General features: G+C 41.0%; 1 protein-coding gene across 1 annotated transcript in view; it reads left to right on the forward strand.

The window, feature by feature from the left end:
* LOC136875082 (gastrula zinc finger protein XlCGF57.1-like) overlaps positions 1-14,028 on the forward strand; it is an 80,570-nt gene extending 66,542 nt beyond the window's left edge. The window contains exon 5 of the mRNA XM_068227982.1: positions 12,675-14,028. Within this exon, the coding sequence (XP_068084083.1) occupies positions 12,675-13,728 (1,054 nt within the window). The 3' untranslated portion in view covers positions 13,729-14,028. The remainder of the gene's footprint in view (positions 1-12,674) is intronic.
* Positions 14,029-15,220: the final 1,192 nt, after the last annotated feature.

Here is a 15,220-nt window from a genome sequence, read left to right on the forward strand (position 1 = left end):
TTCTGCAGAAAATCTCATGAGAGCAAAGAGTGCTTCAAGGCGCAGAAGATGACTCTAGTGGAAAGAAAGGATAGTTTGATGAAAGTGGGGTATTGTTTTCAGTGCTTGAGACCAGGTCATGTTGCCAATATCTGTAAGGGTAATGCACTGTGTTACTTCTGTGGAAAGAAGCATGTTATGCTAATGTACCCAACATTACCTTCAAATATTTCCAAGGAAAATGTGGAAGAAACACAAGACGAAAAGGAAGTTGCCAGTGCTACCTTGGGTAACCAAAACTGTAGTCAGGATGTTCTTCTGCAGACCTTGTTGGTGAAGGTCAAAGGAAGAAAAGGTGATCGGGTAGTAAGAGCACCCATAGTTATTGAAGAAACTTGTCGATACCATCGGACTGGAACTATCTACATTTTAATTATCAAATACAGTTGAGCAGTTTAGATGGAGGTACACATGTAAGATCCCTGTACTGGATCAACCGATTATTTGTGCTACTGTCCCTAGAATCCAAAGTGGTCCTTGGATGAAAGAACTAAAAAAAAATCTTTCTCTCTGATTCTGGAGAAGGGACGCCTGAAATTGAACTTATTTTAGGAGCGTACACCTACGGAACACTTCTCACTGGAAGAATAAAAAACATGGGATGTGGACCAGTGGCTGTTGAGACTTGATAATAATAATAATAATGTTATTTGTTTTACGTCCTACTGACTACTCTTTTACGGTTTTCGGAGACGCCGAGGTGCCGGAATTTAGTCCCGCAGTTCTTTTACGTGCCAGTAAATCTACCGACACGAGGGTGACGTATTTTTGCACTTTCAAATACCACCGGACTGAACCAGGATCGAACCTGCCAAGTTGGGGTCAGAAGGCCAGCGCCTTAAGCGTCTGAGCCACTCAGCCCGGCATTGAGACTCGACCTGGGTGGGTTGTTATGGGGAGGCTATATCTGAACTGTCTCTCAGACTCATCCAGTATGATGGTGTTGTCAGTGTTGGCTTTAAACACTGCAATCACTGATTTATAGAAGTTGGACACCCTGGGAATTAGGAATCCGGCTGAGAAGATATCGAAGAAAGAAATAGAAATGGCTGCCTTTGATCATTTTAAGAAGACTGTCTCAATCGACGAGGATGTCCGTTACAAAGTCCATCTACCATGGAATGAGGTATCTAGAGATCTCCACCATAATTTGGAAATTGCTGAGAAGAGGTTTGATTTGATTTGATTTGATTTGTTTATTTATCATCAACAGAGTTATTGATTCTCCAATTACAGATGATATAATACATTCAAATAATAACAATATTAACAGAACTTACTACTACCACTAATTATAAATAAGCAATATATAATATATACATATTTACAAAACACATTACGAAGGATAAAAGACATGTTTTGAAATGACAACTAGCAAACTGATGAGCGGCAACAAGCATCAGGAATACAATGTTGTGTTTCAGGATTGGCTTCAAGAAGGGGTGATTGAAGAAGTACCCTTTCAAGACCTTGAAAATAAATGTAACTATTTACCTCACAGAGGTGTATTCAAAGAAAATTCAAGCACACCATTAAGACCCGTATTTGATGCTTCTTGCGCGGGGAAGGAAAGTCCATCTCTGAATGAGTGCCTGGAGAAAGGACCAAATCTGCTGGAACAAATTCCACCTATTCTGATCAGGTTTCGCCATCATGAAATTGGAGTAATTTTGGACATAAAAATGGCCTTTCTGCAGATTTCTGTTGCTCCTTCAGGAAAAGATTTCTTGAGATTCCTATGGTGGGAGGATTCCTCCTTGAAGAAATTCAAGATATTCTGACATCGACGAGTTGTATTTGAGCTCAAGTGTAGTCCATTCTTGTTGGGTGCTGTTCTTGACCTCTATTTAGAAAACAGCCCTCCTGAACTGCAAGAAACAGCACAACTATTAAAGAGCTCATTCTATGTCGACAACTGCGTAACATCCCTTAATTCAGAGGAGGAAACGACACAATTTGTTGAGAAATCTATGAAACTACTTTAAGAGCCAGATTTGTACTATGTGGCTGGGAATGCACCTCAAGGAGAAAAGAGAATACGTTTGAGAATATTTCTCCTGTTCTTGGATTAATATGGGACAAGGAAAAAGATATATTGTACTTTGATGTGAGGCCTCAAAATGAGACTGGATGGGTTACATGAAGAAAAATCTTGTCATCTGCTCAGAGGATTTTTGGTCCCATTGGTTTTTCATGTCCTCTGACCCTATTTCTTAAACTTCTCATTCAGGATAGCTGGAATTCGAAGATGGGATGGGATGATCCATTGCCAGAGGATGTACAGAAGAAGTTTAGAAAATGGGAAGCTGAAGTTTGGCGAACTTCTGAAGTGAAAATACCGAGACATTTCGTAGAAAGTAGGTGTGAACAAACCTGGAGTTTACATACATTTTGTGATGCCAGCCGGAGTGCTTATGCTGCAGCTGTCTTCATACGAAGCTGTACCGGTACTGAAGAGATTGTTTCTGTTCCGCTGATCATAGCAAAGACCAGGGTTTCACCACTCAAGGAAATTTCGATGCCGCGATTGGATCTCCTGGCATGTTGTATTGGTAGTCGACTAGCAAGCTCGGTCAAAGAAAGTCTGAACTTGAACATCTCCAAGTTTTATTGGTCGGACTCTTCAGCGGCATTATATTGGATCAAGAGAGATGAGTCATGAGGAGTATTTGTGAACAATCGAGTGAAGGAGATTAGATCTCTGGTGAGACAAGAAGACTGGAGGCATGTTTCTGGGGAGCAGAATCCAGCTGACCTCCCATCTCGAGGCTGTTCCATAGAAGTCTTTATAGACTTCAGATGGTGGGAGGATCCTCACTGGCTGAAGTTGGCAGAAGGGGGATGGCCAACATCAGATGTCAACGTGGATGATGACATCATCAAACAAGAGAGAAGAAAAATATCTCCATCGTTGATCAATTCCTCAGCGGAGAATGGAGATGCCTGGTTCCTAAGAAGATTTTCCAAGTTTTCTCAAATTGTCAGGCTCATAGGATGGATACTCCGATTTGTTGGAAAATCATTGAAATGTGGCAGTTGTGAAAGTGGGGGTGATTTCTCTGCTTCAGAACTAGCACAGGCAGAGAGAAGTCTCCTGCGTCTTGTCCAGACAGGAGTTCTGGAAAAAACTGAAAGACAACAACTGAACTCCCTTTGCACCTTTGTGGACCAAGATGGTCTTCTGAGGCTAAAGACTAAAATTGTTCAAAGAGAAGATGAGGAAAATTTTTAGATATCCCATTCTTCTGCCTTCCAGTCACAAACTTGTGGAGATTCTAATCCGAGACTGCCACATACAGTATTCTCATGTGGGTGTTGAGGTGTTAGAATATTAAGGGAAGAATACTATATTTTAAGGGGACGTAAGTGCGGAGGATGATCACAAAATGTGTCAAATGTCGATGATCTGAGTCAAAGAAAATTGATGTAGATCCTGCACCATTGCCAGAAGATAGAGTGAAAGATTTGTCAGTCTTCAAGGTCAGTGGGGTTGATTTTAAGGGGCAGAGAGAAAGTTAAGATTTTGTTGTTTACTTGTGCTGGGTATCGAGCTGTACCAATTGATCTGGTGTTAAACCTTTCCACAGAAGCATTTTTCAAGGTCTTAGGAAATTTATTGCAAGGCAGGGACTACCCAGAGTTATATACAGTGACAATGCGACCAACTTCACAGGAGCTGTGAATTCCTTTGACTCTTTGGACTGGGATAAGATAGAAGAGAAAACATCTTCAAGGAGGATCCAGTGGAAATTCATTCCACCCACAGATGCTTGGTGGGGTGGATGGTGGGAGAGGATCATTCAAATGATCAAGAAGTTGTTGAAGAGAACATTGGAAAGAGCCTCTCTCACCTACGAATAGGTTTCGACTGTCCTATGCGATGTGGAGTTTGTGGTAAATTCTAGGCCTTTGATTGGCCTTTGGGTAAAGTGATTGAGATGTTTCCTGGGAAAGATGGTAACAAAAGAGTAGTTCGAGTGCAGACTGCTGGGCAGGACATGATCAGGCCCATTCAACGTTTGTACCCACTGGAGATGACTTCATCGCAGGATACCTTACACGTGGAAGATGATGAAGATAACCAGCATGAAAGGGTTGTTTCTGCTGTAAAAGACGAAGTGGAAATGAAAAGTGGGCATTTGGTGAAACTCCCTGCACGATATAGGACTAAAGTTTTGTGATAAGTTCTTGTCTTGTTAAACTGTTTCAGATATTTTTATTGGTTCATTTTGGTTTTCTGTTAACAGGGCAATAAAGAAAAGCAAAAGGTGGGAGGTATATTCCATCCAGAGACTAAATGGAATTCCCCCACCAGATTTTGTACTCTTGGTTTTGAGAACAGATTGTTATGAAGAAAGAACGATGTAAATAAAGTTTTAAGTTTATGGAAAATAGAAGTCGACACCTGTGTAACTATCGGACGAATTCCGTTTTATCGGGCAGATTTTCGGGTTCGACATAACAAGAACAATGACAAAGAATAATAAATAAAAGATTACATAAAGTAGTAGTAAGACTCTATTAATAACTATTTGTTTAGTTCATCAGGGAGTTCCACCACATACTCCCTCCCCAGTGACAAAGGAGAGGTATTTGGCAGGAAACCGAACAGTTCAACCTGAACGAGGTTAGGTATTTTTGATTTGAGTTGATACTGATGAGCCTTTTTCTTGATTGTCGTTGGTAGTCAGGTGATCAGTTGTGGTATTGAAAGTAGTAGCACACTTAACAGGAGAAGGATTATAGTCACTGTCCAAAAGGAATTTGGGTTGGATGCCATGAGAGGTAAAGAGGAGGTTGGAGTGAACAGAAGGACGCTTTTTGCTGAATGGTGCCAATGTTGGACAGGCCGTAAAGACCGAACATAGTCTTTTAGATTGAGGATGGAGGTGGGAACATCTGTTGTCATATTTTGTTCACTGAAATAGTCAGCTGGTAGGTGCACTGGCTCGCCATAAACTAATGTAGCTGGTGTAGATGCCAGATGTGGTATAGGAAGTGATTGAAGTCACAGTAAAACCCGTAGTTGGAAGACCCAGCTGTCTGATAGTCGTGCATGAGTGCTGTTTTGATGTTTTGAGCTCTCGGTGCCATCGTTAGCTGCCGGATGATAGTCTGTTGTCTTAATATAAGTACAGCCTAGATTTCTCAAAAGGTTGCTGAATAATGTATAGTCGATTTGTTTGCCTCGATCTCTAGTGATGATAGATGGTACACCAAACCTAGCTATCCATGTGTGGAGAAGAGCATAGGCTACTGTTTCAGCTGTGATGTCCTTCATAGTGTAGCCTATGACCAGTTGGAGAAGCGATCGATGAAGTTGAGTGGGTAGTGGAAACCCTCAGATGTCGATGTGAATATGGGAGAAACATTGTTCTACTGGAGCAAATGTATCAATGAAGCTGTTGATGTGTGGTCACCTTGGAATGCTGGCATCGTACACAAGTTTTAGCCCATAATCTCACATCTTTTTTGAGTGATGACCAAACGTACCATTTCTGTATTAATTGGACGGGTGCATTGATGTCTGTGTGAGACATATTGTGTAGTGCGCCGAATGGTTATTTGCGACTGTTCTGGTAAGTAAGACCGGATGTTTCCGGTAGAAATATCAACAATTAACTCATTTCCTGCTGGTGGACACATTTTTGAATTTGAGAGAAGTATCTTTTGATTGCAATAAAGAATGAAGATCCTTGTCGATTAATTGTCTTTGGGGTACATCGTCAAATAATAATTGTGAATGAAGTGAGATAGATGAGATGCATGAACAGAAGTTAGCTGGAATGTTGTCCTTGCCGGCGAGGTACCTCAATTCAGTAGTAAACTGACTAATAAAGTCTGTCTTAGCTGTCTGGGTGATGCTTTGTCTGAACGTTGCTGGAAGGCAAATGTCAGAGGTTTGTGGTCTATATAACGTTTGAAGTTCCTACCTTGCAGCAAATAACGGAAGTAAATAATTGCCAAATATGCCACGAGTAATTCCCGGTCATATCTGCTATACTGTTTTTGTGTCTCGCTTACAGTCTTTGAGTAGAATCCAAAGGGTTCTAGTTTTTGATTACGAATCTGGTTTAAGGATGCTTCCATGACAAAATCAGAAGCATCAACCATCAATATGATTGGTAGGTCACATTACGGATGGGGTAAGAGTATTGCATTTGTGATTTTGTGCTTCAAATATTTGAACCCTCTGCTGTCTACTGAATTTTTCTGCGGTCACACTTGTGCATGTCTTTGCAAAGATTGTAGAGCAGATGTTGAGTTGCAGCAGTGGTAGATATTGAACGAAGATAAAAGTTTATCAAACTAAGGAATCGATGGAGTTAAGAGATATTGATAGGTTGTACAAAGAATGAAAGTTCAGAAGCCCCAAAAATGCACTTTGTTAAGTTCACGTTGATGCAATATTTATGTAAACGTTCCAGCAGGATTCTAAGGTGGCGTTCATGTTCCAGGTCATTTTCAGATGCTATGAGGATGTCATCCAAGTAACAGAAAACAAAGTCCAGATCTTGAAGAATGGAGTCAGTGTACCTCTGAAAGGATTGGGCTGCATTGCAAAGTCTAAACGGAAGTTTGAGGAATTTGAATAAACTGAACGGGGTTATAACAGCAGTTTTTGGTATACCATTTTCTGCTATGGGAATATCTTGAGACGCATGTGTTAAGTCGATTTTGGAAAACATCGTTTTACCTGATAGGCAACTGTTGAAGTCCTGAAGGTGTGGAATTGGGTATCAATCTGGTACAGGAATTGAATTGAGAGCCCTGTAATCTCCACATAGGTGCCTTGGGTACAAAATGAAGAGGACTGTTGGATGGTCTGCAGATGCCTAGTTCTGTCGTCTGCCTGGGCTAAGTTGTCAGGTGGCAACCATCAAGCTTTAGCTGTAACTGGATGGCCTACTGTTGAAATGGTGTGAAAAAATTGGATACCTGGTTCACAGAATGTTGGCCTGTCATGAAGCAAGTTTAGATATTGCTTAAGAATGGCTGAATATTTATTATGATGATCTAACTGGAGTATACCTTCAGTGGTTGAATTCTGTGCTGAAGTTGAGATTGATGAAAAGTTGGTACTACTATCAAATAGGCTTTTGTGTTTGATGTCAACGAGCCATGTGTAATCATTGAGGAAATCTGCATCAAGAAGAGGTTGTTGGATATCAGCGATAGTGAATGTCCAGTGGAATGCACATCTCAAACCTAAATCAACGTTGATTAGGCGTTCACCATAAGTGTTAATGGGTGTTCCATTTGCAGCATGCAGAATTCATTTAGAAGTCCTGTGTTTGTCTTTAAATTAAGGGGAAACACAGATATATCCCCTCCTGTATCCACCAAAAACATTTACCAGAAGAATGGTCGGTGATATAAAAGCGGTGAGAAGTAATTTGACCCACACTGCTATGTGCCGTATATGACGATGAGCCTAAGCATTTCCCAAAGCAGAAAGAATCAGTGCAATAAAGGAGCTTGGTGCTACACATTTCTTTGCTTTTTCATAGCATTTGTGAAGGTACCAATATAATGTACCATCTGCTTGGTGAGTTTGACAATGAGATGAAGGTGATCTTTGTCGAGAATCAAATCGGTTTTGATTCTGAAGCATACTCTCGTTCAACAGTCATTCGATCTGTGCCTCTAAACGGGAGATCCGATTAAGTTGTGGCAAGGATGATGCGGTAATAGATGGGGTTGACTGTAAGGTAGATATGCAATATATGGGGTTTGAATAATCTAATATGTGGTCAGTTGTAATAACCATTTTTCTAGTGTGTCATTTTATGAGACTACTGTAGATCTTAAGTTTATGGGTAGTCATGCCATGGAAATTGTGCGTAAAAAGTCATCTTTTACTTGACTTCCAGCTAGGAAATGCATTTCTCTTAACAGCTGCCTGGGTTTCTTATCCTCTAGTTCAAGTTCTATTAAGAGTTTTGTGATCTTCCAGCCTTGAGATTCCTCAAATTCTCCTATTAGGCGTGTTTTTGTGTCCGTGAAAGGTTTTGTTGAGAAATCACTCAATAGTTCTGCAATGTCCCGTTCAGGTGACTCAATTCAATTTTATAATCTCAGCAGTGATACGAGCGGTAGCAAACTGACCATGTATTTGGACTAACCAGATTCTAACATTTCTACGCCACATAGGTGGAATTATAACTGCAACTTGTGTTCTGTAATTAGAGGAGTGATTGAACAAATTCTTGATCGATGACTGTAAGAGTTCGTCACCTTCAATCCAAACTGTAGGAGTTTCACCAAAGTATGAGGGACTCTTATCAATACCGCCTCACTAGATTCTTTCCAATGAGAAGCCAGCTAGAGGGATGTGATCGTTGTTTTTCTATACAGTAGAAATGTTTTCAACAGTGTTGGCCATTATTGTCTGAAAAGGAATGTGTTGTCACTACTCTTACATGCAATCTCGTACCCTATCTTCAAACCACAAATTAGCTGTAAAGTGCACATTAATTATGCTGGCTAGAGATGAAATGCAAGGTTTGCAATTATAGCCCTCATTGTTTCATCTCTCTGTTGACCATATCATTACTGAGCTTAGAATACTTTGTGCATGCAGTATAGTTATCATTTTCTCCCAACTCAAGATCTTTGAGGATCATTATACGGAAGAATAGGCTAGTGTGTCTGCTCTATTGCTTGCTTGTAATTGATATAGAAATAATTGTCATCAGGAGTAATGGCATCTCTGTTGTGAATGGTCACCTGATAGAAAGGAACTTCTTGGTCTCTCCTAGGAGCAATATAGTTTTGGTGAAAAATGGGAAAACCATTTGTTATCTGGATGTAAATTTTTGAATAAAATTAGCTTCTTCCCCGCCATAACCTCAGACTCTTTAAAGAGAACCCTTCAGCTGTGCTCATATTATTGTCTTTTAGAAGTGGATAAAAGGTCATAGTCATAAATACCTCAGTATCTACTAGCTTATCTGTTACAGACACTATCCACAAAGAACATTCTGTGTTCTGTGTATGCTTATAGTTGGCACTGGTAGTATGACAAGAGAAAAATAAATGGAATTATTACAGCTTCTGTGTGATATACTCAAAAAAAAATTGTTTTTCGTGCTTTGCTGTGTTCTGCTGTAGACAGGAGGTGTATTTATAAAATATTAATTCATGTCATACTTTACTGAAATGAAGCCTTTCATTCTTGAATTCTTCGAAGCGATTTTCATATGTTATTTCATCAAGCATGACTGAGTTGAATATGAAGAGAAATGTGGTGATTTATGATTAAAGGGGCCATATAGGTTCGCGCAATGTACTTCAAGAGTTCAGAATACTTTTTTTAAGATCTGGAGTAAGGAGTATGAGAATGCTGTGAGCTTGCATCTGGGAGTTAATGTGTTCGAAGATGTGAAGATATCACTGTCCGCAGACCTGAAGATGGTTTTCCGTGGTTTCCCATTTTCACACGTTAATTAAGGCCATGGCCACTTCCCACTCCTAGGCCTTTCCTATCCACTTCCTCGCCATAAGACATATCTTTCCCGGTGAGTTGTAAAGCCAATTGTAAAAAAGTGGAGTATGAGATGGAAGGCGTGCTCTTGTTTAAATAGTGCACTCCAACCAACAAATCAATCGAAGAACATCAGGAACTGTTTTAATGTGAATGGAGGGAAGATTTTCAAATTGCTGCAAACATGTCAGCTGTCCTTAGTACATCGGGCAGATCTAGAAATGACAACCGCTCTTGACACTGCCACAGATAGATTGAAATACCTATCAATGTTCTGGGGGCTTGTCCATATCGGCGACAACACATCTTCTTAGAGGGACAGGTGACTTCTAGCCGCACGAGATGGAGCAATAACAGGTCTGTGATGCCCTTAGATGTACTGGGCTGCACGCGTGCTCCACAGAAAGAATCAGCGTTTCCTCCTATTCCGGAAGGACCGGGCAACCCGCTGAACCTTTTTCATGCTAGGTATTGGGGCATGCAATTGCTTCCCATGAACGAGGATTTCCCGGTAAGCGCGAATCATAAGCTCGCGTTGATTACGTCCCTGGCGATTGAATGCTTTAGTTAGGTCTTCGGACCGGTGCGCGGGATCTGCTTCGCATAGTTTCCGATGTGTCTGGAAAGATGACCAAACTTGATTATTTAGAGGAAGTAAAACGCGTAACTAGGCTTCCTCTAAAAAGAGTAGAGGGGAGAGCATCTGTCGTAAAACTGTGTCAGATTACGGTAAAGATGATGCCGGGAACGGGCACGTCGACTGGGGCAGTAGACTTAATCCTCTGAGGTTAGGCCCCCTCTAAGATGGTGTCGAGAAGGGCAGCTAGCCTTAAAACTATAATCTTCTGAGTATAGGCCCCTCCAAGCTGGTGTCGAGAAGGGCAGCCAGCCTTAAGACCTAAATCCTCTGATGTTAGGCTCCCTCTTAAATTATGTCGAGAAGGGCAGCTAGCCTTAAAACTAAAATCTTCTTTGGTTGGGCCCCCAGTTTATGTCCTGTCAAGATAATACCAGTAAGGTTAAGATCGTTCCCTTTTTCAAAAATTCCGCGCCTGCACGTGGCTAAGTCCCTTCAAGATGATAGCAGTGAGGTTATAGAGATCTTTCTCTTTTGCAGAATTCCGCATCAAAAGAAATGCACTTGGTTGGGACTTGTCAAGATGGTAGCTATCATCTTGACAGTTGTCACTTATTCAAATTCCGCGCTCACGTGCTTAAGATGGCAACAGTGAAGGATAGGGTCTATCAAGATGGTAGCAGTGAGGTTAGCCGTGACTTGTTCACAATCCTCATCAAAACAAGTGCACATCTTTGGGACCTGTCAATATGGCAGCCGTCATCTTGACAGCATTCACTTATTTACTTAAATTCCGCGCCCACATGATTAAGATAGCGGCATTGATGTTAGCCACGTTCACTTGTTCACATAAAGTACGGTTAGGATCTGACAAGATGACAGCAGTGAGGTTAGCGATGGTCTCTTATCCAAAAATGTGAGGTTAGAAAAGTGCACGTGGTTAGGACCTGTAAAGATGACAGCAGTGAGGTTAGCCATGCACACCAATTCAAAATTCCGCGCTAAAAGAAATGCATGAGGTTAGGACCAGTCAAGAAGACAGCTGTCAGGTTAGCCACGTTGTCTTGTACCAATTCCGTGCCCCCCACGGGCTCAATAAACTAGGGTCTGTACCTGTTAAGATGGCAGCTGTGAGGTTAGCTGACCCCACGTGCTTAAATATGTGAGGTTAGGGTCCGTCAAGATGACAGCTGTCAAAAATCACGTGCTTTTGTTTACAAACAAGACCACATGGTCCTGACGTCATGAGACCAATGACCTTGGCCGGGGTCAATGACGTGGGTAAATACTAACGCAGCCTCATTGTTTTAGAACGTACATCTTCTTCCTACTCATTTTATTAGCCACCACATTGGACGCCATTTATGTGTTCCGAACAACCCGTCCTAATTTTGCTTGGCTAAGCTCTTTGGCATCAATGTCCTGGGCCGACCGAATCGCCCTCTGAATCTAGCTAATCACTACTTCTAAATGGACTGGGAATGGTCAACTTATATTTGAATGAGGACTACATGGATATAGGGGATAATATCTTAAATTATAGGTCAAAAGCGTGGGACAAGTAAAACTTATTAAGTGAAGTATAATTAACTGTTCAAGTCATAATCAAAGCGAACATGTGTTTCTGTGCTTCAGTTGACTGAACACCTTAACTCCTGGAACTGGGAATTCCAGCGTTATGTCCCCTCATGTTTGTTGTTCAGTGGTTGGTTATGGTTTTTTACATGAGTATAACTGCAGCGCGTCTATATTTCAAAATATACTGCCTTGTCTTTCTCGGCTGTCCGCTTTCACTCTGGTAGCGCTTGCCCCCTTTGTTCGCTCCGTTAATGAAAACGGGTTGGTCCCCTATGAAGCCTCACTGTTCGCTGCCTGTAAGTATACTTGTTTCTCTGAAACCGTCCAAAATTTCGTCCTGGGATCGCTGCTTGATACGGTTCAATACAGACACAGAAATCCAGGATGTGGACATGGTTTGTGGTCACATCTTCTTGAAGACAGAAATGACTTCGGAGTCATCAGGTACGAATGTATGAATGACAGGTACATGGAAGGCATTTTTAATACTCATTGCAGGTTTAGATTGTCCTGTAACAAGGGCGAATGCAGCAGATGCCACCAGGACTGTCCTCTAGAAATCTGGATACGAATCATGCAATAGACCGTTAGGAATCTGGGTCTTACTCCCATCGAACACTAATAGGACCAGCTAGAATGACGAGTCCATCAGCGTCCAAGAACCACTCAGACTTGCTGATATTCTGTTCAAAGATGGGAGAACGTCACCCAGCTGGAGCTGCGTCGACTGTAGAAATATGCTTCGTAGGTGTCCTGCATTCATATAGGGAAATTAAAGCCGTACTGGGTACCGAAGTGTCTCCGTCTTACTTCATGTCACGGTACTGGACGGTGACTTTGCTCTGGTTTTGACATAATGTTCAAGTTTTGAAATACCTTGTACTTCTAATTCTTGAGCAATGTGTTGGAAAGTTACTGATACTAAGATTGATTGAATCTGTGGTATTGCACTCCGTTCGTCTTCAATAATAAAATGTTTTCTTTGTATTTTAGTGTGGAGAATATAAGAATATTGAATAATCGTCCAGTGCAATCAAGGGATATGATCATGAAACAGGGAAATCATCTGAATCATCAGTTGTCAGCTAACACTAGACGGCGGGCGTGCCTTTCAAATAGCAGCAACATATTTTCACCAATAACGCATTTGAAATCCAATCAGCAATCGCACCTTAAAGGGGAACCCAACAGTTGGACAATATCCAGTGATTTGTCTGTTCAAAAAGCCCAGCTTAAAACCGTACATAAAAAATTCAAATGTCCAGAATGGAAATTTAAGTCTTTGACTAAGCAGCAACTTGAATCACACTTGCGGGTACACTCCGGAGAAAGGCCATTCGCATGTACTGTATGCGATAGTAAATTTAAGCAGCGGGGTGATCTGAGGAGACACATCCAGTCTCATTTAGGTGTGCGAAACTTTCAATGTGCAGTGTGCGAAAAATTGTTTAGACGAAAGTCTTATCTTGAGGTACACATGCGAATTCACATTGGAGAACGATCATTCGTTTGTCTTGTTTGTAGAAGAACTTTTACAAGAAAACATCATCTTAAAAGTCATATGAGAGTTCATCCTGGGATGATAATTTCCGATGGAAGACCTGAATCTGGCTGTTCAGTATGTCGCAAAATATTTCATTCAAAGAGAGAGTTAGTAACTCATATGGGTGATCACTCTAAAGAATGGCCATTCGCTTGTTCTATATGCCACAATAGATTTGTTAGAAAGGGAGAGCTTAGAAGTCACCTGAGGTTTCACTCTGAAAATTATTTCTACCGTTGCTCTTTATGCGACGGTGTATTTGGTACAAAGATAAAACTTATAAGTCATTTACGGAGTCACTCTGAAGAGAGGCCATTCCGGTGTTCTGTTTGCGAGAGTACATTTGCTAGAAAGGGGGATTTAAGACGTCATCTGAAAACTCACTATGGAAAAAGGCCATTTCGTTGTCTGGTATGCAATAATACATTTTGTAGAAGTGCACATCTTGAACGCCATAAGAATACCTGTGGACGAAGGCCCGTAACATTGCACAGTATACATTGATACTATTTCTCGCACAGTATGGCGGTCAACCATAGAAGACGTATGTAACACACTGGAGAAAGGTGATTCAGTTTTCCGCGTGTGAAGTTTTCAGGTGGAGATTTTAAAATTGTGCACACACGTACAGTAAGCTCTATTTTATGAATTAGTTTTTATAAAGTTTGTTGATCCTGTAAGTCCATTCGATTACGTGCAATAAGAACGGTGCTTGTCGTTCATTTCAACAAGGATTCGATTTTATGGATATACTTGCAGCACAACGTAAAAGTTTGGAAATAATGAGAATACAGCAATTAAAAATCTGCCCCTAGATGTATTTTTGAAAATGTGTTAAATAATAAAAGGGATATCAAAACTTTACCTTTATTTGTGCGAAGCAGTAATATATGTAACAGTGTGTAGACGAGGGCTGTCCAACGTTCGCTTCTACGCGAGCACATTCACATGATAAATACGGGTATGCGAGCGCCAGGTACGATTCCACTAATTCGACTACTGTTATCGGTACTTCAACGACTATATAATAATAATAATAATAATAATAATAATAATAATAATAATAATAATAATAATAATAATAATAAATCTAGATTTAAAAATTATTTGAAAATATATCTACCCACATATTTAGCATGGTTCATGTTTGAGGGTTACTGTAGTCATGTCCTAGTCCGTGAACCATGGGCAACGGCTGAGTGGCCTAGTAAGTGGTCCTGAGAGTCGGGATATCAGTTGCTATGGAATGAGAGTAGGCATCTCGGACATATTCTCAGATCCTCACTTGGATTATGTGCAATTATGGTAGCATCCTGCTTCATGAATTTACCGAGCTCAGAACATTTAAAGCAACCCTCGGACTCTATGGGAGTAACTGAGTCCCAATCCCATTTGACAGGCGAGGGACTCCTTGGAAACAACTTGGCGAACGAAATGGAATTCGATGGGGAGCTATCAATATTAATGGGGCTTATGGAAGAAAGAAAGTAGTATTGGCTGAGTCAGCAAAGAGAATGCATTTGGATGTGCTAGGCGTAAGTGATATTCGGGTAAGGGGAGATAACGAGGAAGAGATAGGAAATTATAAAGTGTACTTGACGGGTGTTCGAAAACGAGGAAGAGATAGGAAATTATAAAGTGTACTTGACAGGTGTTCGAAAGGGAAGGGCACAGTCTGGGGTAGGGCTCTTTATCAGGAATACCATTGCACACAGCATAGTTTCTGTTAGGCACGTAAACGCGCGAATGATGTGGGTAGATTTGACAGTTGGAGGAATTAGTACTAGAATTGTGTCCGTGTATTCACCATGTGAGGGTGCAGATGAGGATGAAGTTGACAAGTTTTATGAAGCATTGAGTGACATCGTGGTCAGGGTCAACAGCAAGGATAGAATAATGCTAATGGGCGATTGCAATGCGAGAGTTGGGAATAGAACTGAAGGATATGAAAGGGTGATTGGTAAATGTGGGGAAGATATGGAAGCTAATGGGAATG

Source organism: Anabrus simplex, chromosome 5 (genome assembly GCF_040414725.1).
Source record: "Anabrus simplex isolate iqAnaSimp1 chromosome 5, ASM4041472v1, whole genome shotgun sequence".
In the NCBI taxonomy this organism is placed as follows: Eukaryota; Metazoa; Arthropoda; class Insecta; order Orthoptera; family Tettigoniidae; genus Anabrus; species Anabrus simplex.